The following is a 26152-nucleotide window of genomic DNA, read 5'->3' as shown; positions in this document are numbered from 1 at the left end:
CAAGACGGAGCAGAAAGTTCCTAGAGCACAAGCCAACCTCTTTGGAGCTACTGAGCCAGATCATATCAACTACTCGTTTTCCCAGATTAAGAAGAGCCGTGGCAGACACGTCACCGAACGGTTTGACTCTGAGCCTGTATCAGCAGCTCTACTCTCTCAGAAGCCCTCGTTCTCATCTCTAGCTTCGGGAGCGGATCTCGTCTCGACTCATCTGCTCTGCTATCTCGACGAGTGTGATGATAGTACCTCACCCAAATGAGGCACGCCACGAACTTCCGCACCTGCCGACGTGTGATCTTGAACACTTCCGTGTCTCTCAAATTACACTTTACAAGACCTTTGGCAATCTTTTCCCATGGGGCAGCACAACATAAAAAGCTATTTTAGAAATAGAAAAAAGGCATGTTTGCCGACTGGTTGCCTGTCTACCAGATCCGGAAATCTCATCGCAAAAAAAACTCCAGCCCCGCCTCTTCATCTGAAGATTTCTCTTCTGTCTTGTGTCTTTGCTAAGAAAAGAAGAAGACGAAGAAGGAAATACCGAAAGGCCCCCTTCAGGCAAGTCTTGCCTGAAATTGCCACACACACACACACACACACACACACACACACACACACACTTCACACTCGCACACTCTCGCACGCACACCTCGAAGGAAAAATGACGGAATGCAACATTCCTCCCACAGGCAAACCTTTCTGTCCTCTACTTGCTTAACAACGTCCATGCGGCCTCTCGACCTCCCGGTTCGAGTTTCTGTTTCGTTTCTCACACACACCCCTCCCCCCTTCCCTCTGGTAAGTAGCCGATGGTCGGTGCAGAACAAGAGGTAGCGGGTCTTCCATCTTGTCAGATGCCCGTCAAATCAGCACATCATCACACCACACCATCACTGCCACGCACCAACCCTCTGTAGCCTCCGATCTCTGTGTCACCAGCCCGAGTCTTCTGCCTGGACGGGGGATGGTTGGCCGGATCTCTGGCTCGAACACCGGATGAAAATCTTCCTTTCGGAGGGCCAGCCATATACCACAGTGACTGAGGTACTATACCGTTGCATCCGGCACGACTTGGTCGTCGTAAGCCGCATGACATTTTGTCTTTTGGTACTACATGAAATGCAACCCCCTTTTTGCTCGAATTGTATTTGTCGTCAACTTTTGCTTCTTTGGAATATTTGTCTTATATTTTGTACAGGTGATATGTCGTTACGAACGGTTTCCGTGCTCATCGGGCGATTATCATACACGTGCCAAGACTTTTTCGTATTTGTAAAAGCAAGTGCCCACCATCCATCCACCCATCTCACCATCGTTTTCTGATACACACACCCTTCAGCCTGCCTGCCTACCTTTTGCCTCGTGACGAGTTGCCCATCTTTTGTTTTCTCATTCTCTGGCGCGCTCGACTCGAAACCTTCGAACCTCGATCCTGGCACAAAGGGAAGCGGGGGCGGGGGGTGTCCTAGGTAGGAGGTCATAGTCATACCGCAGACAGCCCTCAAACCGCCCGAAGGAAACCGAATAACGGATGTAGGATAGATGCACGGTCTTGGTCAGTCATTGGGATTTTCCCATTATTTCCGTCGTTTTTTCCCTCACTTCTTTACTTATTCTCCATTTCTTCTCATAGACAGAAACGTTTCGCTCGCCCCATTTGACGTACCAGTCACATACTTTCATGTGTGTGGGGAGAGAGTTCTGCACGATGCGTATTGTGGCCATGCTTAGAGACAGTTGAATCCTTGGCAAACTCCGGATTCCCGCTTCATCCTTCCAAACAAGCACCCAAAAAGCATCTCACAAGCTTTTCATCTTCCATGAGGTTAACCTCAGAATCGGGCGCTCGTATAAGATTAGATCCCTTTTTCTTAGCAGGAAAAAAAAAAGTGACGCCTGCCAAGCAAAGCCAATCTCACGTTTTCCCCTCCTCTTTTTATCCTTTCTTACATAGCCCTCTGTAAAGTTAGGTATCCCCAGATCGTCGGAAAACCTTCCTAGACTTCTCATCACGAGACTACTGCACACATACCTTCTTTGCATAACGCCTCTCGGAACGTTTTCGTTTTTTCGTTCTTCATAAAGGATCAAAAAGGTTCAAGCCGCGGTGCATTCGGCCGCCGGCGAGTGCCTGCAGTAGTCTGTGCCTCTGCAGGTAATGCAGGTATGCACCTAAGGCAAGCTACAGCGTAAGGCAAGATCTGCAGAGATGCGGTATGCGCACCTCAAGGCAAGAAGCAAAGCGTGCATGAGAAGAGACAACAAGAAACAACGACTCAAAACTTCTGGAACCACAACCACCACCCGTCCATCGTCATCGTGACTTTACCTTGCCTGATAAGCGCTCGCCGCTTTCCTTGTGCGCCGCATACTTCCGCAGTGCGGTCTGCAGCAGCGCAGCGCAGCCAAACCTCAAACCCAATCAACGTTCCCCCCCTTTCCCCCATTCATCCGTCCGCATGTAACCCAACTCTCCGTGCCCCCTCCCCCCCCCTGGCCCTACACTACACCTCCTTCTTTTCGTCTGGAGTTTTGAGCCTCCCCCTCCGCCGCCTCAGATGTCTGTCTGGGGTTCATATTAATAGCTTCACCAGTGACACCATCCCCCCTCTGAACCCCCGCTACCTCGGCCATCCTCGACAACCCTCCCATGTCCAACTCTAGGGTGCCTGCCTGCCTTGCCTTGCCTTGCCTTGCAACATCATCCACAACAGCAGCAACCAACACCCAACAGCAGAAGAAGAATCATCATCCACGATCCCATGGAGTGTGAAGCATGCCCCTTGCAGTAGTCGCGCGGGAAGCCCGGCCCTGCACGCATGCACGCATCACCAAACCCTCACCCTCACAGGAATGCACCACCGCACACAAACACGCCTTTCCGCTTTCCCTCTTCCCTTTCCTCCCCCAGCCCTTGCCTTGCCTTTCAACAATGCAGCAATCCTCCGGCCCGTGTAATAACCTTATACAGAACATGGTTAAAACATAACACCCCAGGTCCCTCCCCCCTCTCTCTGACATCTTTGATATGCAGGGACAGGCGGCGGCAGGTCACGTCCACGGTCTAGAGACACAGAGAAACAAAAAGAAGAAGAGAGACAGAGAAGCGTAAAACAACGTACCTACACGTAAAGCAAGAAAAGGAAAAATGACCACGAAAAAAAAAGGCAAGGCTGGTTTCGTTTCCAAGGTCAGCCGTGTCTAGCAGCCTGACATCCCACACCGCCCATGCAAACATGGTTGCATCACGGGTCACACCTGGCACACGCTAAACTTCGGCAACCCTTTCTCAACGTCGCCTTTCGTCTCTTGGTCTCTTGGTACTTCTCTTGATCTTGCCCAGTCTTTTTTTTTTCTCGTTTCCGCTATCTGCTTCTATTGTGAAGCTGCTTGGCATCTTGTCTTTTCTTTCCCGTTTCTCTCTCGCTCTCTATCTCTCGATCCCTCCTCCTCCTCCTCCTTATCGATGCGCGCTGTTACCAGTACTACTTTATTTCAGACGCCAATAAGTCTGGGTAAGAAAGTCTAATCGAGCTCTTGTTCGGCTACTTAATCCCTTTCGTCTGTCTCTTCCGTCTTCATCTGTCATCTCCAAGCCTGCAAAGGCCCAATATCTACACGGGCCGTAGATCGTCTCTCGTGGTATGATCGGAGACGGGCTTTGATGGGTCCGTAAGCCATGGTGTGACCGCTTAGAAATCCATGGCTGGAGGAAACGCTCGAATTAGATAGGCACAGGGGACAGCGTTCGGACTGACAATGTTATAAAGATGTTGTGATATTTGATGCAGTCTAGTAATGTAATGCCCGACCCTTTCGGGCAACCCTATCGTACAAGTGCCCTCCACGTCTTTTCTCATAAGACTCGTGATATGTTGTATGCCCATAATTTATCATTAGTTTTAACACCTTTGTAATGCTCAATGTAGAGTTTCCCAGAAAAAGTAAAAATCTCCCAAACAATATTGCCTGTTGCCAGTATGCACTCGCTGTGCCTTGCGTGTCAGACAAGTTCTTGACAACGCACGCCACATCACTACTATTGTACAAAATCCCTGGCTACAAATGGTGCTGGGAATAGCGATAGCAAGAAAAAAACGAATGTGGTAGATTTTGTGAGAGTTGCTGTTGATAGGTAGTGAGAAACAGTCCGTCTCCTCACGACCCGTGAGACAAAATCCGGCGCAGCATTTGAAAGATAACGAGCGTTCATCTCTGCTATCAAAGTCCTGTCGAGTTCGGAGTTCATCGGCTGAAGTGAGCCTCGGTGTTCCGGCGAGCCGTGTAAACTGATTGCGTGACTGGTCCGGACTGGGTGTTTTGTGCCCTCGCGTGAGACTGATCGAGGGGTGTGGAGGAAGTTTGCTTCCTGGGGGTATCGGTAAGGACTTAGGCGAAGATACCGACAATTGACATGCCCGCAGCTGATAGTATGTCAGTGGTGTTTACATGCAAAAATGTTTCATGGATATTACTAACCTCCGGCGAGAACGTAGCAAAAGGCAGTAATCTTTTGCTTGTTGGAAAGAAGGCGGTTAGCCTCCTCTGAGAGGAAATCTTCGGCCAAAAGATCGACGAGAGCAGCGTAGAGCAGCAGGCCAGAGGATCTAAGTCACATTAGCCGAGGTTTATTACGAACGGACTAAACAACTCACATGGCGTTGAATACACCGACGATGATGAGACCGAACGCACTGTCGGGATCGTAACTGCTGCGGGTGAGAAGTCCGATGGCCTGTCCGATGGGGGCTGTGGTGCCAAAAGCGACGACTAACACCCAGGGACGAATGCTGCCCTTGGGGTACGGCACAGCGGCAATACGGGAACCAAGACCAAGACCCTCAAACATTTGGTGGAACAGGATAGCGACGAGCAGAATGATGAAACCATCAATAGTGATGGAGATGGTCATGCCGACAAACACTGAGTGGAACAGGATACCACCTTCAAGCATGGTAATGTTGAGAGACATCTTGCGATACACAGCGGGGTCAACCTGTTGACCCTCGGCATCATAAAACGGATCTTCCTGCTTGACCTCCGTAACAGCAACCTGCGACGACGTCTGCTTCTCCTGGGTGGTTCGGATCATGTTCATCATCTCCATACGCTGGCGCACATACTGCTCGTAGAAAACGACGAACCAAGGCGGCATGTCAGAGTCGGACAAGTTGGTGTTGGCGGGTGGTGGCGCTCCATACACAGTCTCCGAGTAAGGCGCGGGGAAGCGTGACTTCTCGTCGTCGTACGCGCGCTGTGCGACTCGCTTCTCAAAGTCAATGCTGTCTGCCTCGGCATCGAAGCTGTTGCGGCCATAACGAGGAGGCCGGGCAGGCTGGACGGCTCCGTGACCGTGGTCGTGCATCACATCACCAGTAGGTCCTCCGTGGGAATGGCCGCCAATCTTGGCATTGATCCACATCTCGATACTGAACAGAATGAACATGGATCCCATCATGATGGCACCTGGAAGAGGTGGGTAGTCGTCGGTGAAGAGATCCGGGAGGCACGGGTTCATGAGATTGCCGAAGGCGGTGGGAAGCAGCTGTGCCGTGTTAGTTCTGTGCAACCAAATGAGCCAAAACAACCTACATGCACAAACGCCGTCGCGATGAGCACGCCTGTACCGAAATGCTTGCATGCGAAGAAGACCTTGGGAGGAACCTTCATCCACTTGACCTTCTTGGCCACAACTGGGAAGCCAGCGCCTGGAACGGTCTTATTAGTACGTTGACCCGCGAAAGGACTCGTTTCGTTTGTTCATATCGCATACCAAAGATGGAAAAGGCCAGGACCAAAACTGCGCCAAGTTAGCCAAATTGATAAGACACCAGTGGAAAGTGTTTTGGGGCCAACTTACAAAGACCAGCAACGTGAAGGCCAACATCATACTCAGCCGATTGACCACCCTTCTTAGCGCCACACTGGGGCTTGGGCTCTTTCATTCCGTCCATCTTGATTACAAAAATCCGGTATTTGTCGCTCAAAAGAGGATTGCTGCTTGATTGGCAATCCTGAAATAAAAAAAATAAGGAGGGTTTGAGAAGGAAAAAGGCAGCCAAATAATCCGGGGCCGCCTACTGACAAGGACTCATTCGTAAAGCGAAGGCAACTGAGAACAAGGGGACATGAGAAGCTGTCCCGCAGCTTCAGTTAGAGAACAGACGAAAATGCTGATCTGGCCCCGGCTGTCGTAGGTTTGAGAGCAAGGAAAATAAAAAAGGAGTGGAAACGAAGAGAAAGGAAAAAACGGAAGGAAGAAACGGGCGATAAAAGCATAGAACGACAACAGACGCTCTGATGATGGGCGAAAGGGAAATCTTGGTCAAAGTCTGGGCTCGACTCGCTTTAATATGCTTCCTATGACAGCCCGCGCAATGCAGCCCGTGTAGAAGCGGGTAGGGAAAGAATAAACGTTGACATGGGACAGCGGTCCCTGTGCCACCCAGCCGATTCAGAAATAGAAGACGTTGCCAAGGATGAGGCAGCTGAGGGTTGAGCCTTGGTGGGTTCGTGATGGGGGGACGTGGCCTTAGCGTCCGCCTCGCGGGAAGCGGGAAGCGGGAGGACCTGAACGGGAACAAGGTTCACCGTGGGCAACAACCGTGTGCATCCGTATGGGGGCGAGGACGACGGCGGGAGCGGAAAGGTAGGCTAAGTCGACCGCGGTTAATTCGAGTCGAGCAACTTGGTGCGGTGCGGCGTGCCTGAGACCCAACTTGTGTCTAGCATCGATGATCCCGGCCGCTGACCGGATCCGATGTTGTTTGTTATAGCATGATTTGCCGGAGGGAGTCGAGACGGGAAGTCTGAGAGCCCGGCTCGACCTGACGGATAAGAAACAAGTTGTATGGGACCTGATGATGGGGTTGGATGGCGTGGATGCTACTCTGTCTCTGTAGGTGTAAGTAAGCGGCGGTGGCTGATCCAACCTTTCGTCTCGACTCGGCACAGCTTCACATCCGTCGCGCTTGGCAAATAGGACTGATAATGGTTGATGATGGGCAATATCCCAAACGAGACGACAGTCGATCTTCCATCGGGTCATTGCCAAGCGCGCGAAGGGGTCCATATGGACGTGGGGTGCGCGTCAAAATGGGGCGCCGGCATTTGTAAAATTTGGGTTGTGTGAAACGGGAGCCTCCCGGGGTCTGGCGCCAGGGTTGCCAGTCGGAAAATTCTTAACTCGATTTGACTCTTGGTGTCTAGGGAGGCTTCCCGGGAAGCCCGCGAAGAAGAAGCGCGGGGGAGGCTTGACTGGAGGCGCGGAGAGAGGGGAAACTTGGCGGGACAGGCACAAGCCGTCGAAAGCCAAGAGAGTAGCCAAGAGCACTGACACACTTGTCCCCTTTTCCCACGGCAGTGGATGGCATTCTGTCGTTGATTTTGGCTTGGCTGCGGTTGCTTGGCTGCGATTCTGCAGAGAAGGGTTAGCCAAGCTGTCTTTGGTGGTTTAGCAGGCTTGGTAGCACGGGGTTGATGGGTGACTGGTTGAGTGAGTGACTGACTGGAGGCTCCATCTGCCCTTGCTTGGTTCTGCTTCTAGTCGGCTTCTGCTTCTTCTCCGCTTCTTCTTGCCGGGGCTTTTCTGGGTCTACTCCTCGAGTGTCTCACGTGCAGAGTTTCCTATATCGGACAAACATCTGAGGGCAAGTTTTGCCTAACAACTCGCAGCCCACCGCGACAATCGCAGTCGGGGCTTAGTCGGAGGCTGATGTGTATACTCCATAGTGAGAACTGAGAGGTGTGAGAGAGAGGGCGTGACGAATGACTCTCTGGAATGGGCTCACAAGATGGGATGGGATGACATCCTGGCGCCGAGAAGTCGTCAACAGATCTGCACCATGAGTTTCCAGGCAGGGCTGGTAAAACTTGGGGGAGCCAAGCAGCCAAGGGACGTGATGGAAAAGAGGAGCCGTCGGTGTCTGAGATGAACAAGAAGAGACAAGAGATGAGGCCAGTTGAGAGACAGGAGACAGGGCCCGCGTGTTGTTGCTGTTGAAGGCGACGGTAAGAAAGCAAAGCTATAGTATCCGAGCGTGAATCGATAGTTGAGCCGGCACGAGTTGGTGATGTGAGAGAGTGGGTGAGTGGTCACCGGTCACCGGTCACCGAGGTGTATGTGTGTGTGTGTGTGTGTGTGTGTGTGTGGAAGTGAAGTTGAAAGAGAGAAGTTGGAGACGAAGAAAAGCGGGGATGTTGGGTCTTGGAGTCGTTCATTCTTGCTCCGGATTGAAACAAACATGCAAGTTGTTCCGAGCGCTCAGCTCTCGCCTTCCAAACTCTGCCCGAGTCTTTCTGAAGTGGTGCCGAAGTATCGAAAGTCTCGCGAAGTCTCACCGTCTGTGGGAGGGCCAAGGGAGGCAGTCAGAGGAGAGGGCGAGAGCCAACAGTTGGCTTTGGATTACGCTACAGCTACTACTCACTGCTACTTTGCCCAAAACTCTGTAACAGCCCCAAACTCTTGGCAGAAGGACTCGTCGCTTCCTGTTGCGGTGCACCCACGCGGCTCCTGGGTCTGCCGTCATGCGTGAAACACGGCCCCTGGCCAATCGGCGCCGCATTCACTGTGCCCTGTGCCAGTGTCGTAGTCGTGTACCTCGTGTACCAATGTACCTGTAAGTCGTAACTCGGACCTTTCCTTGATCATCCTGACATACTCCCATCCCGCAACCTGCTTCTGTTGGTCAGCTATGCATCACTTTGAACGACATAATCATTGCTTCTGAACATCCTCGCAGGGTCACCTCTGTCATTCTTCCCTCTGAGACTCCAAGCTAGGCTCCAAATGACCTTTGACTCTCTCGACTCCGCCTGCCGACTGCGTATGCCTCCCTCGCTTGCACTTGTAAGTCAAACCGGCACGAGTTGTCTCTGACAAGGAAGACACAAATAGCTGCCCCCTGATTCCCTGAACATCAACACCTCGTGCGCCATCATCACCACTCTACTGGCGGAATGGTGGAGTTGAAATGGCAAGAAACGAGCGGGAAAGCCTCCTGTACACGCACCACATCTCAAATCTTGCCGTCATTGTCCAGGGTGCTTTTTGTTTCCCCCTCTCAATCTCAACGTTCTAGCCCGTTCAACATGTGCGCATTGAAGGGGGCAGGGCCGCCGGGAAGCTTGCAAGAGCTTACTGATGATGATAATCAACGAAATAAGGGGCCGCTTCTGCAGCCCGGCTCCCTCCCCCCGGACTTTGCGGAGAGGCGGGCATGATATCAGGAACACTACTACGTATCCGTACAGGATGCCATCTACTCTCTTTTAATATACGACTACCAGTCTCAAAATCGACTTCACTATTGTACTATTCTTTCTACTTTCCCATCTCACCCAAGAACCAACCCAGCTCAATAGTTCCCAAAAATGCAAACTCCACGCGAGTCTCAGGACGGCGTCCAACCATCATCTAGTACGTGGGTTTCGGCTCTGTCTCTCTATTTTTTCCCTGGCCACACCCCTTCCCACCCCTTCCCGCTATGCTCTCCTTCGCCTCACCTATCCTATCTTTCCACTTTGCTGGCTGGTTCATCACATCCTCGCAGAGATGTGCGACTGCTGCTCGCATCGGATTTCCCTGCCGCCGGTCCTGCTCTGTGACCACTGACCACCAACTACCGTGGTGGCCACTGCTTCACTTCATCCCACTCTTTCACACGTCGACCAGTCCCCGCTGACCATTGTGCTTCAGTCGCCTCAGCTCGAGGCAACTCTGTCGGTCATTCGGAAAGTAATTCGAAAGCTGAAGCGAACAAGGAACACAATGAACACCTAAAGGACAACGCAGACATCATCTCACCGGTTCAGCCATCTGGCACGGACGACAAAGCTGTGACTGAAGGGCTCTTCGTGTCGACTTCGAACGACACAGCAGCCAACAAGAGCGACGTCGTCAGAACTTCCTCCAAGAGAGGCGGCGGCGACGGCCCGTACTCCAACGTCGACGCCACGGACGCTTCTACCGTCGACACTTATCGGCCGGACCCCTACGACTTTGGTCGACACCGTCGTGACAATGTCTCCAAGAAGCAGATGAAGATTGAGCATCCCAAGGGCAACAAGAGGAAACTAAAGAAATTCTACAACCGACAGAATGAGCTCATTGACCAATTCCTCGGTGCCGAGGATGAAGAGAGACAGCAGGTTGCCGAAGACGCGCGAATGGGTCCCAAGATCAAGTTCGCCGTCAACGCCTCCTTCACAGTCAACTTTTGCCTATTCGTCATTCAGCTCTACGCCGCCGTCTCAACTGGGTCTCTGTCGGTAAGATAGGCAGCCAAGTCCCTGTGCTCACGGACTCCTATTGACTCGTGAATTCTCCAGCTTTTTGCCACTGCAGCCGACGCATTTGTTAGTCAATCATTTTCTGAGTTGCGGCATCATTAGAGGAGTTGAGTTGACTAAGAAATGCCCAGATGGATCTGGTCTCATCCTTTGTGATGCTCATCACCTCAAGGATGGCGGCGCGGCCGAGCGTTTACAAGTACCCGGTGGTGAGTTATCACCCTTGGCAATTGAATTCCAAAGCAGGGTCTGACAGACTGGGGATGAAATAATAGGGACGAACCAGGATTGAGACGATTGGCATCATCTTATTCTGCGCTCTCATGACAACCGTTGCCATTCAACTTCTGGTAAGTTTCTCGCCAAGTGACGTATGACTTGGTAGTTTGAGATGGCTGATCCGGGGGCGCAACAGGTCGAGTCAGGCCGCTCACTTGGCGAGGGCAAGCGGGCCTCTGAACAACTGCACATTGTCCCCATCGTTATCGTTGGTGTGGCCATCTTTGCCAAGGCCTCCTTGATGATCTACTGCTTCGCCTACCGGAAATTCCCTTCAGTGCATGTGTTTTTTGTATGTTGCTCAACCTTCCCCCCGGGGCGGCTTGTCTGTTCGGACGACGCCTTTTGCTAATAATAGCCTCCCGTAGATCGACCACCGCAATGACATTGTGGTCAACAGCTTCGGCCTGATCATGTCCGTCGTGGGAGACCGCTTCGTGTGGTACTTGGATCCCATTGGCGCCATCTGCATTGCGCTGCTCATCTTGTTCTCCTGGGTGTCCAACGCCTTTGAGCAGGTGTGGTTGCTCGTCGGCAAGTCGGCGCCGAGGGACTTTGTCTCGAAGCTGATTTACATGGCCATGACCCACGATACTCGGATTCTCAAAGTTGACACTGTAAGAATACCCCGAATTGAGAGAGCGAGAGAGACATATATGCGTGAGAAATGGCCCCTCTGACTCCACGAGCAGTGCCGCGCGTATCACGCAGGACAAAATTACTACGTGGAGATTGACATCGTCATGGATGAGACGACGCCCCTGAGAATCTCGCACGACGTTGCTCAGGAACTGCAGAGAAAGGTCGAAGGTAAAGTGCTCTCTTTCCTTTAGCGATGAGATTTGACGGAAAGACAGAAGGGAGCTTGATTTTGCTGACTTTTTGAACGCTGCTAGGTTTGTCTGATGTCGAAAGAGCCTTCGTCCATGTCGACTACAGCGAGGCTCACGATCCTCATGAGGAGCACAAGCCGCTGTACGAGAGACTCTCAAAGAAGCCCCAGAAGAGGACGCTCAAGGACATCCTGTTGAGGACGAAGAAGGAGACGGCAGACGTCACGGAGACTGAAATCTCGAGCGGGCGAAACTCTGCATGACGGGGATGAGGAGGAGGGATAGACGATGGAGAGAAAGGGAAAATATAGGGAAAAGGCGTGAGCAATACTAAGGATATGAAGAAAAATATGCGGGAAATGTAGGGACAAGAGTAAACTTGGCGTTTTAGAGACGGCAGGAATCGCATGAAGATAATCAGCTTTCTTATCAATCTGCTTTCTCCCACGATGTCGTTGCAGCGAAGAGTGTTGCGTTGACTACCTAGTATCCTTGTTTCGACATGGGTAGAGGGGTCCCGCACACCTTGCGGGAACGGACGGGATGGGGAAGAACAGCGGGGAAGCAGCATCTCTGAGCCACAAAAGATGTCCAATAGACTTACTGGGCTGGCGGCTTTGGCGGGACATGAAACCGAGATGGGCACGGCAAACGATGTTTCCCGGAGAGGGAATAGAGACGACATAGGGTATCCGGGCATGCTAGGAAGTAAAAACGTAAGAGCAATGTAATGGCGCGACGGCAACGAGGCAGCTTGCGAATCGCAACTGCGCAAGGGTTCACTGTTCATGCCTGGTGGGTGGCTCTCATGTTGTCTGGAGGGCTTGCTGTGTTACGACGGTGATGGGCGCTATTCCGATATGACTGTTAACTTGAGAGTGCCGAGAGCGAGGCAGTGTAAGTGATGGCTGTCACTTGTGCCACTTGGCGGTTTTGCTGACTGCACTTGGCGGTCTTGAGGGTTGGCATCGTGTCAGTGACTTTTATAAGTTGGACCGAGCTTCTCTTTTATCTGAGTTTTTTGTCGTTGGGGAAGGGGGATCGCCAAGTGAAAGTTGGACGACAAGAGCTTGGCGGCTGAAGCAGCATGAGACGACACAGCCAAGCCCAGTTTTTGACAATGTCGTAGTCTTGCGACTCTTTGCCCCGGGTATCGAATGCTTGGCTACGCGTCTTTCTTGTGCTTTTCCCCCATCGACCCCGGTCTTGGCTTGGTGGAGGATAAGGGGGATGCCGAATCATGGATGGATCATGGGTTGCGGATGAGAATGGAAGGAAGAAAGAGGGAAAGCCTACGGACAAGATCGGAGGGGACTGTCACTGTGACCGGAGGAGCGGTGGAACAGAAGGGGACGTGCGTGTTGACGTGTTTGCGTGGCTTTCTTGTCAGGAAGGGGTCTCTTCTCGTGTTCCATGTCCCGGTCTCGAGATCCACATCACCGACGACCCTCGGAATGTTGTTGTGTTGTTACGTCTTCCGCGGGGCCTTCGGCCGCCGAGAGCGTTGGGGGTTCGAAGATGTTGGTGCGTTGCTGTTGCTTGAGGGGAATATTCCCGGACCGTTCTTCGATGCAAGAGCATGAGTCTTTATTATGCTGAGTAGCTGAGTGTGGGTTAGAGTGAACGCTCTTTATTGAGTCCATGGAGGTGGAGATGTAAGGAAAGGTTTGTACTTCGACAGGATCTGGGCGATATAAATGCGTCTCAGCAGCGGGCTGGAATCATCATGTACACGACGAAAAATCTAGACTAAGAGGCATCGACTTGCTTTGCGTGGAACTGATTCGTAAGAAGGTACAAACGGCCGTGAGACGCCTTATGGACCACGGGTCTCATTGAACCCGGGATGAGATCAAGATGGTGGAGAATAGGACGGTATTCTATGCCACTGTGCCATCAAAGCCCATTTGCGTCCCGGATCATATACCTGGCTGAGTTACGTAGAATCAAAATGAGAGAGATCTATCAGTTGATCTTCCATGGAAAATCGGCTCCTCATCCCTATCCTGTGAGAACCCATGAAATTGATGCTTCATTCAAAGGCGCAGAAGTCCAAACATTGAGAAGATGGATTTGACCAAGTCTTGAAATCTGTAGTCAGTGAATTGTCTGAAAACCTTCCCTCAAGGACTAGAGATCTGAGGTAGATACAAACTTCTCAGGCATGTCAGAACGGTCGCCGGAACGAGGCGGTCGACGTTCTCATTTCGGTTCGGCCGTAGTCTCTCATTAAGATAGGTCCATCTAGGTAATCGCACAAGTTAGCCAAAGCCACTGCCTTGCCTCTCCTGTATGATGCTCCTTCTGGTGTGTTTAAACTTCTCGCAACAAAGTATGCAGGAAGGAGAGAGTGAAGCGGACTTACCACATCCCGCCAATGCTTGCCATGAGGCAAACTCTGTCTGAAAGGAAAGTCCTGGGATTGCGCTCACAGAATATTGACAGCTACTTCTCATATTGCCTTCGGGTACCCAGGAAGCCATTTTGTACTCTGACTGGCATCTTGCCACAGTTGAGTCACTCGCCTCTTTCCCCTTGACTTCTCCCAACATGATTTTTGAATCATCATCATCTCGATAGGAATTGGCGCGCAAAGGCATTATCAAATACCCGCAAAATTCTATCATCGAGACGAAGGCCACGACTCTTGCTGTCTGCTTCTATTCCTATTAAGATGCCCGACGACAACTGTTGGTACTTGGTACCTCAACCCACCCACGAAGACCTGCGTTCCGACAAAATCTACAGAAGTTGTACTGAAAGCCTGAGCAAGGGGTGCCTCGGTTTCCCTGGATACTTTCGCATCATATGCCTCTGGGGCGGAGAAGAAGTCTTCATTCGAGAAGAAGCGGCCCAAGGTCAAATGTTCAAGACCTGGCGCGAGAATAATCCGGTCGCGGTCGTCAACTTCCGCCAACGGGCCTCCAAAACTGGCTACTGGGATCCCATCAGAAATGATCTTGGACATACCATCTTCTATTACGGGCAATTCTTCCAGCGTGTCGACTTCAACAAGGCCTACGAGGTCTTTGCACGCAACCCTCAGCCTGAGTACGCCAAATCGCGGACTCTGTTCTGTTTAGGGGATCGGGCTGTGCCTGCAGAACCGTGGACGGCACACGTGGTCGGATTGGGAGAGGAACTCGATTTAGAGACTGTCGATTCAGCAGTCGACGACCGGCCCCCTGGTTTTGACTCGAACGCTTAGGAAACCTGCCAAACCACCATCAACGAGAATAATGCCACTGATGCTGTTCAACTTTTTAGCGACATCTACACCAATATCTTCAGGTACTCTAGAGGGACCATCGACGGTAACCAAGCCCTGTCCGCCGTCTGTCAAGCTTTCCGCCTCTTCCCGGACGCCGTAAAAGTCTTGAGGTCAAGTTTGAGTCCTCAGGGACAAGCCGATGCCTTCAGTGGTCCACTGATCTTTCCCGCACCGGACTTCGAAAACGGATCCGTAGGCTGCCTTTCCGTTAAAGCTCTAAATTTCGGGAGAGCAGCGATCATAGCGCATCCTGCAGTATTGCACTTGATCGCCAGGTTTATTCATGTCTACTTCCTCAAGGGCGACGTCACTGACCGCTACCGTGGTAGCTTGTTTGAAATTATTTGCTTTCTTCGTTTAGAACATATTCCATGTTATGACACGACCATCTCGACCAACGGCGACTCCTCTCGCCGTCCTCAAGTTTGTCTGCCGCCTGAGAGTTGGACTCACGGAATTGAGGAAATGAACAAGCGGGACAGTCAAAAGGACATCGACCGCCTTGTGGCTTTCTTTGAATCTTTTGAACGCTAGCCCCTCCATCGGATAGCATCGAAGATACTATAGGAGGCTATCATCAAAGGACTCCCCTTGGTGCGAAGGATGAACAGGGCGATGGCTATCGCAACTAGCTGATGCTAGGGCAAGTATCATTTCGCCCTTACTTTACTACTGTTTTGTGTATATGTGGTTTCAGCGATGCTGGAGACCTATGAATGAGAAGCAGCTCTGAACGTCGCGAGTTCATTCTAGCCCGTGTGCGTGCATTCTGCCGGTAACTACATGATAGTCTTGAATGAGTAAGGCCAGGTTAAACCATTTTCTTACAAGCTGTAAAGCTCTGTATCAGATAGTAGAAACCACGAACACCCCCTGGCACCCCCACGCTATGGCTTCCCTTAGCCCTTCAAGCTGGCATAAAAAGTAATGCCAAGACCGGACTGGCTGAATTAGAAGTTGACAGATGTAAGGTAGTTACGGGAGGGCAGCTTGATCCTCCATGGCGATGTTGTTGTCTGGCAAGGATTGTCGTGCGGCTCCTCTCCATCTCATTCCTGCCACTAGGCTAATCTTTCCAGCCTTTACGAGGAGTGAATCATCTCTAGATATCGACAAGAAATTGGCCGCGTATTCGAGGGGCTTCTGAGATGTAGAGGCCCCGAATAGACCTCGATCGGTCTACTCTTGTCATTTTTTCTTTTTCTTCTTTAGCTTTGTAGCTACCATGTGTAACATATCCGGACAATGCTTCCGTATTTATGGAGAGATTCAAGGTAGCCAATCTCATGGTTCTGGTTAAAATGATCAATCCACACTTATTTTGTTGTGTTCATTAGCAGAGGAAGAGAGGTGGCTATTCTAGAGGAAAGACACAAAAGAAAAAAGGCAAAAGTTCAACACTCGAACTGGCGAGGTTCGAGTGTCTATGAAAGCGCTCGTTGGCATCTATTTCTACCAATTGTATACCGCTCGGCTACTGCGGGCGGTGACTTTTCCGATGGTCTTCGTACATATACCTGGCAAGCTTTCGTCGTGAATCCTTTATTCCCACGGATTTTGAATATGTTTACCACCCGGGGGAACGTCATCATTTGCATAACTTATCAATACTTCAGTCAAGCTGAATCATGGGGTATCATTTCTATTCCATTCTTAACTCAGCCATTTCTCGGCCTTATTGGGTATCAATCTTCTAAGCACATCAATCTGGCGCGCCTGCGCCTTGTGTCTCAAGTCTGCGACTCCTCGCCTATCCGTCCGTCTCTGCCCATTCGAGTAGACCACTGTGAAATCCGGGACCTTTTCGCCAGGCTTGATGACAGTCAAAGGCGAGATTGTGCAGTTCTGCAGCAGTTAGTTGGCCATCCCAGCTGGTCTGATGGAAAGATGGCACCAACCTTGCCAATGACGGCGCCATGTCCGATCCGAGATCGGACCCCAACTACCGTATCTGTTCCAATATCTGTGCCTCCGGATTCAATGGTGGCGCCAACCTCTACCGTCACGTAGTCTCCGAGCGAGATGCCTCCGCTGGCGTCGTCGTTACCAACTTTGCCGATATGAGCCCGCTCGTGGATGATGCACCTCCGACCGATGAGGATGCTGCCGTTCGTGGTCTCCAGCTTCGATCGTGGGTGCAATACGCTTTCCGACTGAATCGTGATTGAGTGTGTTCCGACGAGAATGGCGCTGTCGGCCACGGTAAGAGATGACGAGAAGCTAACGGGAGGTCGTGGGCCTTGATTGGAGACGGCGGGCAGCATAGAATGCCGCTTGTTAGACGACATTGTGGTACGCGTCCTGGATTGCTCCGACCCAATGCAAATCCTAGCCGAATGATGTAAGGTGCATTATCGGTGACGCCTGTAACGATTCCAGGCTCGAATAGGAGACCGAGATGCGGCGCGCAACGGTGTTAGTGATGGGATAGCTCGCCGTGGGGCAGTAGAGTCTGACGTCGATTCTCTGGAGCGGCCCCAGCGCATAACCCCGGTTAATGCATCCGCGCTCCCACGTGACCGTCTCGCTGACTAAATGACCCGCATTGGCCAATCAACGCCAGTTGGAAATAAGCATCATCGATTTGGTGCAATTGAGCTGTGTTCCACGACGACGAATTCCTCCGATCGACAACCTCCATCCACCACCAAATACCCCCCCAACGCCCACGATGGCCACTCCACGGCGGTTGCCCGCGCAGGCCGCTCAGGCTGCGCGAAACTTTGCGACAGTACGAACCTACGGCGGACTCAAGGATCAGGACCGTATTTTCCAGAATCTTTACGGCCGGTTGCCCCCGACGCTGGCTTCCGCGAAGAAGTTGGGTGATTGGCACAAGACGAAGGAGATCATTCTTAAGGGACACGACTGGATTATCAGCGAGGTCAAGGCCTCTGGTCTCCGTGGACGTGGAGGTGCCGGTTTCCCTTCAGGATTGAAATGGGTAGGTCGCCACCTTGCGATTTTGCTGGACTATTGCCGCGGCAATCAAGGGAAGGGGCGGAACAACGGGCTAACGCAACGGCAATCGCGCAGTCATTCATGAACTTCAAGGACTGGGACAAGGACGACAAGCCGAGATATTTGGTCGTCAACGCCGATGAGGGCGAGCCCGGAACCTGCAAGGACCGCGAGATTATGCGAAAGGATCCCCACAAGCTTATCGAGGGCTGCCTCGTCGCCGGCAGAGCGATGAACGCCACCGCCGCCTACATTTACATCCGCGGCGAGTTCGTTCACGAAGCTGCCGTTCTCCAGAACGCCATCAACGAGGCATACAAGGATGGATTGATTGGCAAGAACGCCTGCAACTCCGGATACGACTTCGACGTCTTCATTCACCGTGGTGCCGGTGCCTACGTCTGCGGTGAGGAGACCTCCCTCATCGAGTCCCTCGAGGGTAAGCCCGGAAAGCCCCGTCTCAAGCCCCCTTTCCCCGCTGCTGTCGGTCTTTTCGGATGCCCTTCCACCGTCGCCAACGTCGAGACTATCGCTGTCGCCCCCACCATCTGCAGACGCGGTGGCAACTGGTTCGCCGGCTTTGGCCGTGAGCGTAACCAGGGCACCAAGCTCTTCTGCATTTCCGGTCACGTCAACAACCCCGTCACCGTCGAGGAGGAGATGTCGATACCCCTGCGCGAGCTTATCGACAAGCACTGCGGCGGTGTCCGTGGTGGCTGGGACAACCTTTTGGCCGTCATTCCCGGTGGCTCTTCCACCCCTATTCTTCCCAAGAGCATCTGCGACAACCAGCTTATGGACTTTGACGGTCTCAAGGACAGCCAGTCCGGTCTCGGTACTGCCGCCGTCATTGTCATGGACAAGAGCACCGACGTTGTCCGCGCCATTAGCCGTCTCTCCCACTTCTACGCCCACGAGTCCTGCGGTCAATGCACGCCCTGCAGAGAGGGTAGCAAGTGGACCGACCAGATCATGAAGCGTTTCGAGAAGGGCCAGGGCCGGCCACGCGAGATCGACATGCTTCAGGAGCTCACCAAGCAAGTTGAGGGTCACACTATTTGCGGTATGTATCTTCGTTCATGACGTCAATGATTCCCATTGCTAATCACTCTTATCTAGCTCTTGGCGAGGCTTTCGCCTGGCCCCTTCAGGGTCTTATTAGACATTTCCGCCCCGAGCTTGAGAAGAGAATGGAGGAGTACGCCGCGCTGAACGGCGGTGCTAACGCTCTGGGTGGTGGTTGGGAGCCGACTGCCCGGGCTCAGGGCAAGCTGGTTTCACCGGGACAGTAAAAGGCTGAGATTTTTTGCATGCTTGTAGACCGGCGCCCGAGGGCTTGTATATATTAGTAGTACATTAGCAGAGCCCTAAATGCGCTGGAGTTCATTTGTTCACGACTATTCAACTTGTACACACTGTTCCCCATGCTATTGCGATGACCTTAATTGGAGAAATGAGATGTCGGCAGGGAACCTTAACAATCAATCGACAAACTGAACCGGACCCATGGGTAGTTGAATCATGTATGAGAGTCTATGAATCATACACGTCAATTCTTCAAGCCACTCTATCGGCGTTAAGCCTCAAGAAATCTGTCCAATAAGGCCGCTGTATTTCTCATCTCTTTATGCAAAGCCGCAAGCATGCCAGGGATCTTCCACTCGGCCCACACATCCGGACAGCTCGGGACTCGGCTGGCTGCACCACCGGCCAAAGAGACTCCTCCGAAGAACGGCGGGCGGGGGTTTCTGTAAACTACCGTCTCCGATTTCTTTGACCGCCCCCCGTCTACCCACGATAACTCCCTCGGCCGGTTGGAGATTGTGCTCCGTCTGTTTCTCGAGTATTCTTACTGGGATTTTTTAGTCCAACGCACTTGGGTTTTGTTGTGTTTTCTTGTTTATCTGTCCTTTAGCGGAGAAAGTTTCGCCGAGATGACTTCTTTCACTTTTGACCAGTTTGTCGCCTTTGCGTCTGACAGTGGTGAGTACTATTCTTGATTGAGCACTCTCATACACTGCATATTTGAAACGTTGGGTTCGGCCTATCGTATTGCCTCAATTTCGCCTCAATCACGATCTAAGATGACGATGCCTCTCACTCATCCCCTCCACCCTGCTCACCGCTCACCCTCACAATCATGCTCATGAGAAGCTGACACACAAAACTCAAGCCGGCCTCGAACGCATTCTCCGCGGCCTCCAAGCCCTCACCGCAATCTTCTCAGCCTACCCATCCCTCGTGGCCCTCGCTCTGCTAGACGCAGACCCGCCATTCCTCGAAGCTCTCGGCCCGCTACGAGGCCACCTCAACCTCACGCGCCGCTTCATCCGCTTCTTCTGGTTCCTCAACTCCTTTGGCACGTCCTACAACCTCTTCACCTCCATCTCCTCGTCACCGTCACCATCTTCACCAGCCAAGAAGAGCCAGGGCGTGGGTCTGGAGACCTGGCTCGACATCATCAAGTTCACCCTTCTCGGCCTCTACGGCGGCCTCGAGTCCCTCACCCTCCCGGACCTCCTCGGCGTCCCGCAGATCGCCTACTTTGGCGCCGAGCGCACGCGGGCGCTGAACGTCGAGGCGCAGCGGTTTTGGCTTCTTGCGTTGGCGGCGGGCGTCTTTGCGAATTTGACGAGGGTGCTCAAGGCTTTTGCGTACGCGCCAGTGCCGCAGCATGGGCATGGGTACGGCACGGGGGAAAAGCCGGGTGAGAAGAAGGCTGTCGTTGAGGGAGGTGCTGAGAAGGAAACTGCTGCTGCTGCTGCTGCTGTTGTCCTTGACGAAAAGAAAGGCGACGAGGGAGGAGAGGACGAGAAGCTTGATTGGGAGGCTGAACGTACTCGTCTCCGGGCTATTGTCATGAAGAGACGGGAGGATAGGAAGCGGTGGCGGAGGGAGGTCGCGGTCAAGGTCAAGAGCCTTGGGCGCAAGATCTTTTCCGACTCGTTGGATTGCCTTATTCCGGGCGTGATTCTGGGCTGGGTCAACGTTCAGCCGGGAACTGTTGGGGTTGCCATGTTCATCACTACCATCTTGAGCAGTAGAGATATTTGGGATAGATGCGGTGCGACTGTTAGTCAGAGAAGGAGCTCCTAAGGGAGACTTGAAATGGGATGCGGCGATTGAAGTGTCCCTATTCTAGAGGTCCTGCATTTATATTTATATAGATTTAGAGACGGACATGGATTACGTCCTGCATGATGCCAAACCAGATATCAAAGCACACTCGTCATACAAACTTCAGGCCAGTCTTCGTCCATAGTGTCATCATGTCTATCGTATCCTTCTCCTTTGCACTCCGCCAAAGGTCGTGGTAAATCACCAAGCGGATGAGCTTCTCGTTCTCAATTTGGGTTAATTTCCTCCGAGGGAGTAAACGGCTTACTCGGCAGAGACAGACATGGGGGCATGTCTCTGCTCCGGAGCCTGGGGAAGGCGGATTCGGTATTTGTGCGAGCCGAGATCGTCTTCGTCGTCCTCGTCCCACAAGACCTGGACCTTGGCACGCCTCAAGATGGAGAACTGCTGGGCGATTGCAATGACAGCCTCAAGCACACTGTGATTTTCTTGTCAGCGACGAATCCAGAGAAACAGGCCTGGCAAACATTGGAAGACAAACTTACCCAACAATGATGGCAACGACCGCAATGCCAACGTGGTCCTCATAATGCCAGCAGTACGGTTCACCAGCAGCAATGACACCAGACGTGAAAGAAACAGCCGCAAACGTGATATCGAGAGCAGTATACAGCCAGCCCAAAGCCCTCCTCTTCTTCTTATCATCACCGTCGAACCACCTACGCATCCCACCGTGGCTCTCCTCGTCGTCATCACCACCGCCATCACCGCGACGTCCACGGCGGCCAAAGATACACTTGACGCATCCGAGGTCGACGATGACTGGCTTATTCCGGTCACTCCGCTTGTGTCCGCCCTGCGCCAAGAGCGCGAACGTGAGCCATAGCAGCTGCAGGGTAGCCAGGAAGATGAAGACTTTGGAGAGGCTCTCGTACCGCCTCCGGCCGTCCCACTCGAGGATGACGAGGGTGAGGCTGAGGGCGACGGCGATGAAGCGCAGCAGAGCGACGGAGTTGATGATGAATTTGAGGAATACCAGGGGTGAATACGTGCCCGAGCCGCCGCCGTTGTGGGATGAGGCGGATGAGTGGTGGGACGTAGGGGTCAGTGGGCGGAAGACGACGTTGGGGTTCAACAGTCTGTTTTCCGGAGGGGAGGAGGCCATTGTTTTGAGGGACCCTAGGAACTTGGTGGAGGGGAGGTCGTATACTATATCGTGGGGTGGGTAGTGGTATGTGTTGTCTGTGTAGGACAGTGCTTGCTTATCCGAGTAGACAGGCATCGAGAGGTTTCATCCGACGGTGGGAGGTGAGGGAGAGGCTGTTATATACGAGACTGAGTCGTGCCCCATCTCACGAATGGAAAGAGGCAGCAGGTAAGCAATGCGGTGTTTGTGTGTGTTTGTGTGTGTGTGTGTAGTGAAAAGTGAGAGAGATACTTTGGGTTCGGTATTGGACTCAAGGGAAGAGGAGACCAGAATCAGAACCAGAGCATGCAGACAGACCCATATCCGAGAGAGATAGTAGGGAGGACACCCGTCAACGTGAGTACGCCTTGGAATCTCACGCGCACCCAGCTTGGCTCCCATCCCTTGAGCCAACAGACACTCCCCCTTCTGCACTCTTCACCAATGGCAACAAAGGGTCCCGAGAGCCGCGGAGGCACGCCCCGGCTTCGCCATGCGGGATCTCCAAGTCGTTCATCCACTGACGTTGTCCGGAATTCGGGTGCCTGGAGGTCCACTTTGACCTAGTGACACACCAACGTCAAACCACCCCCGCCTCACGAGGGGAAGCTTATAATTGGCCGGCCGGACGAACTGGGTGTAAAGAAACGCCCAGCGGCGGCGCGATTCGGATTTTTTCTTTGGAGAAGGATTGACATGTATCAGTTGTTTTGGTGTCGTTGGGGTCTGGTTTAGGCTTTGATGTGGTTACGGTTACGGTGGTGATCGTCGCGGATCTTACCAAAGTCCCGTCTTCGGGGGTGCTGGGCACGCTGAGGTACGCGTAGGCTAGTGGCTTGCTGGAGGAACGTCGAAAGGGATTGTATTAGCCTCATTCAAGTCTCATCAGACCATGGGTTCGTATTCATGAAAATATTTTGGAATATACTGCTGTGGTACCGGTCGATTCGCAGTCGTCTTAGCATTACCTCACAACTGCTTGAAGTCGAACATCGACATGTCAAGAAGCACCTCATGATCAAACATTCTTCTACTAGGTAGTTGAGCTGTACACTGTCTACATGCACCAGATAGGTAGTCCCAGCATGGATGTAACAAGAATTCTATCCTGTCAATGTCGAAATTTCCAAAGGGATATCGTCTTCGCCCAGAATTCGTCCAATATTATTCGCTCTCTCGAACGCCCGATTGACAATGCTAACCAAGATATGCTGTCAGTCAAGCCGATGCTCCACCATTCAGACTTTGAACACAGCAATACCGGGCGACGGCTATGCAGGTTTCAGGACAGTTGCTTAATGCTGGTGCCTGCTCGGAAGCATCCGAGGCTCTCGAAGCCAGGCCCAGACTTGCCAAGTTGACGCAAGCAAGCGCCATTCCTTCCACCAACAACAACCACCACCTCGTCTGTCAGTCTAGCTGAATCAACGACGACCCGTCACACGATAGCTCCCAGTTTCGATCGATACTTTCCATCCGTCGTTGACGAGGGCGGCAATAACGCCCTGTCTCAGTCGCGACACACCTCCGGCACTATGGAGGCCACGGCCTGTAACGATTGTGAAGCCTTCGGCCGCCTTTCTTGCTCGGTACTCGCCGAGGCCATTCCACCAGTCCCAAACGCGCTCACGAGCGATTCGGACGCCGTCCGCAACTTCAACGCCGTGGAGGTCGATCGACTTTCCTGAACTAGTGCTGGAAACGTGTATATCGGCCGCGACGCTCTTTGCCTTGGCGAAACTGCGCGCCTCCTCGCGTCCACGATCTGCATAGTATCCTGCTGCCTGCCTGTACAAATGTCCCTTTTTGTACACTTGGCCGGCAGTCGTATAAGAGTGACTGCTGGCCTCGCGGTACATGCCAGCTGTGTCCATGGCCTGCTGATAAGTGCGGGGTCCCGACGAGGGGCTGTTCAGGAGAACCGGGCTGTTAAGGGGCCGCCCAATGGGCAACATGAGTGACGTTTTTGGCGAGGTAACCTTTTGCCAGCCATCGGACGAGCCCTCCAGCTCTTCCGTCGTCAAAGGCGCTAGCTTGTAGTTGATGTCCAGGCGTTTGGCGGGCAACTTGCCATAGTGACGATTCAGCAACGTAGCAACCTCCTCTGTCCACTGATGGTCGCTACGTGTGACTTCGTTGAGGGGAGACAAGTACTGTTCGGGAATGTGTCGGAATTGCTTCTTGAGTTCCTGAATGTACTGCTTCCGGTGCTCGTCTTCGCCAGTCCAGGCACCGACACCTTGCTTAACGAAACGATCGAGGAACTCTATGATGGTGAGTTCTGTTGAGCCTTTCCGCGCATCAAAGACGTCCGAGACTTCATCGAACGGCAGATCGAGCTTCTCCACGATGAACAGGATCTTCTCAACCCCTGAGCAATGTCAGTTGATGCTTTCTATAGCCATTCCGCTTTACTCACGTTCATTTTCATCAATGACAGGCGAAGTTTCATTGATGCTACTTGAGCTGGACGACAGGTCTGTACGAAGATCTTTTCGTTTCTTCCCCTTGGCTTTCTTTTTCCCGGACGCCTTTTGGGACAGCCCCGAATCCGCGAAGCCATCGATGCCCTTTGGCCTCTCGCCGATGGACTCAAGATACTGAATGTTCAACAAGGTCTCCAGGGCGGCTTGGAAGTCGCCCTTGGCTTTCTTGAGCGCGAAGCTCACATCATGCGGCTTCAGGTCTGAGAACATATCCTGCAGCTGCAAGAGTTTCTCTTGATCCGAGTCGCCGTCAAAGGTTGCTATACGGGGGACGTCATAATCCGGTTCAGATGGAGGCGGGCTCGTCAGCCTGGTTCCAGAGGAATCCGAGTCCCTCGGCTGAAGCCCCTCCGAGACCGTGGAGCTGTCTCGCGCATCGACTCCCCCATCACCGGAGCTGATGGTGTCCGGGACACCGCTGGCATTGAATCCGCTCGCTTCTTCGACCAGCACATTCTGGGCTATGCTCTGCAGCATCCCGCGAACGTCGGTGAGCTGGCTCGCATCTTCAAGATCTATTTCGCTCGCGATTGCGATAACGACAGTAGGATCTAGTAGGGGAAATTCCGCCTACACGAACGTCATCAGTATACACCTTGGCTTCAACCCCTCAAATGGCTTCTGCTCGTGACGCGTTTCCATGCCGCCTCTTCTTCTCTCAAAAATGGTGATGTTCTCATGAAATATCAAGGGAAAATGCAGAAGTGCCATCGAATAAAGAGTCGCTCACCACTAAGTCATCTAGGGTTGGTGTAGCCATTGGTCAAGTTGAAAACCTTCAGGGTTCGAGATATCGTTGTGAAATAGTCCAAAGCTCACTAGTCATGCTGGAAGGGAAAGCTGCAAAAAGGTATTTTGCTACCAAGTCTCTGGTCGTAAGAACAACCAGAAGGCCAAGCCGATCAAGTGAATCAGACAAGCAACAGTAGTTGCAAGCAAGAACCGAAATTAGTTGCGTAGCGACAGTCGAATGCGCGAGTAGCCGCGTAGCAAACAAACGAGCAGACGACGCAATGGTGGTGATGACGCAGGCGGGGCGCTTTTTGGTGGTGGTAGTGGATGTTGGTTTCTGTAAAGGAGAGTCTTTGGCGCTAGGGTGCTCAAATGCTAACGAGTGCTCGATGAATCATGTGGCCGCCAGTCTAAAGCGCGCATGTCCTAGTCCAAGTCTTGTCAAAAAGCAAATCAATGACTCTGATCATGTCTGTCATCCGGGCTAGGATCGACCGCGCCTCACGTTGAAAAGACGTTGCTTGTCTACTCCGGTCGGGATGTGGCTTTGCGGCTGAGGTCATCAGAGACACGTGCACAGCGGAAGAAGATGTGGCTGATTCGTGGCTGAGGAAAGCGGAAGCGAAGCATAGGGTCATGTGGCTGGTGCAGAAACACTCCACCATCTGGGTACCCCACCATCTTCGGACATTCGGTGCAGCGAACATCCTCGATACGTACCTCCACAGATGACTTCATCCCCTTCAAACCGTGGCACGACATCAGTGGCCCGTCTTTGGGATAAGCACGAGCTAGCGGTTCCCTTCCCGAAGCCGGATCGCTGTAACTCTCATCAACTAAAAGGCGTCAACGGGGTCCGGTTGGCTCCGGCTTGATCAGCTACCAGGAACGGCACTCCGCGGAACAGCAGGATGCTCCATATCTGCGTCAATCAAGCTAGCGGCTAATGTATTACTCGGCGACTCTGGCACTTGGAGGTGGGAAGCGGGATGCGATGCTCCATCCTTGTTTCACGGCTTGCGTTGTTGACTGAGGC

The 26152-nt window shown here is 52.6% G+C and overlaps 9 protein-coding genes across 9 annotated transcripts; 5 read left to right on the top strand and 4 right to left on the bottom strand.

The window, feature by feature from the left end:
- Positions 1–2776: 2776 nt before the first annotated feature.
- Positions 2777–2989, top strand: CABS01_06721 (uncharacterized protein; the record flags this gene model as incomplete). Its single annotated transcript, XM_060540086.1, has 1 exon — positions 2777–2989. One exon carries the CDS (start codon positions 2777–2779, stop codon positions 2987–2989), a length of 213 nt encoding a protein of 70 aa, XP_060403770.1.
- A 1400-nt stretch (positions 2990–4389) lies between these two features.
- CABS01_06720 (ZIP Zinc transporter) lies at positions 4390–5954 on the bottom strand (the record flags this gene model as incomplete). The annotated part of the gene is made up of 6 exons (XM_060540085.1): positions 4390–4424; positions 4480–4607; positions 4656–5545; positions 5593–5708; positions 5774–5800; positions 5861–5954. 6 exons carry the CDS (start codon positions 5952–5954, stop codon positions 4390–4392), a joined length of 1290 nt encoding a protein of 429 aa, XP_060403769.1.
- Positions 5955–9372: 3418 nt separating this feature from the next.
- Positions 9373–11665, top strand: CABS01_06719 (cation efflux family protein; the record flags this gene model as incomplete). The annotated part of the gene is made up of 9 exons (XM_060540084.1): positions 9373–9418; positions 9698–10269; positions 10330–10356; positions 10422–10499; positions 10566–10640; positions 10706–10861; positions 10938–11186; positions 11262–11379; positions 11466–11665. The coding sequence occupies 9 exons, from the start codon at positions 9373–9375 to the stop codon at positions 11663–11665; spliced, it is 1521 nt and encodes a 506-aa protein (XP_060403768.1).
- Positions 11666–14076: 2411 nt separating this feature from the next.
- Positions 14077–14610, top strand: CABS01_06718 (uncharacterized protein; the record flags this gene model as incomplete). Its single annotated transcript, XM_060540083.1, has 1 exon — positions 14077–14610. The coding sequence occupies one exon, from the start codon at positions 14077–14079 to the stop codon at positions 14608–14610; it is 534 nt and encodes a 177-aa protein (XP_060403767.1).
- A 1716-nt stretch (positions 14611–16326) lies between these two features.
- On the bottom strand, positions 16327–16961 carry CABS01_06717 (transferase hexapeptide domain-containing protein; the record flags this gene model as incomplete). The annotated part of the gene is made up of 2 exons (XM_060540082.1): positions 16327–16518; positions 16572–16961. 2 exons carry the CDS (start codon positions 16959–16961, stop codon positions 16327–16329), a joined length of 582 nt encoding a protein of 193 aa, XP_060403766.1.
- Positions 16962–17344: 383 nt separating this feature from the next.
- Positions 17345–18926, top strand: CABS01_06716 (NADH oxidoreductase; the record flags this gene model as incomplete). The annotated part of the gene is made up of 3 exons (XM_060540081.1): positions 17345–17617; positions 17710–18697; positions 18754–18926. 3 exons carry the CDS (start codon positions 17345–17347, stop codon positions 18924–18926), a joined length of 1434 nt encoding a protein of 477 aa, XP_060403765.1.
- A 642-nt stretch (positions 18927–19568) lies between these two features.
- On the top strand, positions 19569–20730 carry CABS01_06715 (AoPex11B; the record flags this gene model as incomplete). Its single annotated transcript, XM_060540080.1, has 2 exons — positions 19569–19617; positions 19808–20730. 2 exons carry the CDS (start codon positions 19569–19571, stop codon positions 20728–20730), a joined length of 972 nt encoding a protein of 323 aa, XP_060403764.1.
- Positions 20731–21015: 285 nt separating this feature from the next.
- CABS01_06714 (uncharacterized protein) lies at positions 21016–21994 on the bottom strand (the record flags this gene model as incomplete). The annotated part of the gene is made up of 2 exons (XM_060540079.1): positions 21016–21190; positions 21258–21994. The coding sequence occupies 2 exons, from the start codon at positions 21992–21994 to the stop codon at positions 21016–21018; spliced, it is 912 nt and encodes a 303-aa protein (XP_060403763.1).
- Positions 21995–23322: 1328 nt separating this feature from the next.
- Positions 23323–25144, bottom strand: CABS01_06713 (smr domain-containing protein; the record flags this gene model as incomplete). Its single annotated transcript, XM_060540078.1, has 3 exons — positions 23323–24269; positions 24318–24954; positions 25115–25144. The coding sequence occupies 3 exons, from the start codon at positions 25142–25144 to the stop codon at positions 23323–23325; spliced, it is 1614 nt and encodes a 537-aa protein (XP_060403762.1).
- Between the last annotated feature and the right edge of the window lie 1008 nt (positions 25145–26152).

This window comes from Colletotrichum abscissum (genome assembly GCF_030869225.1).
Source record: "Colletotrichum abscissum strain IMI 504890 chromosome Unknown Scaffold_14.1, whole genome shotgun sequence".
NCBI classification, from domain to species: Eukaryota; Fungi; Ascomycota; class Sordariomycetes; order Glomerellales; family Glomerellaceae; genus Colletotrichum; species Colletotrichum abscissum.
This window is presented reverse-complemented; position numbering and strand designations above follow the sequence as displayed.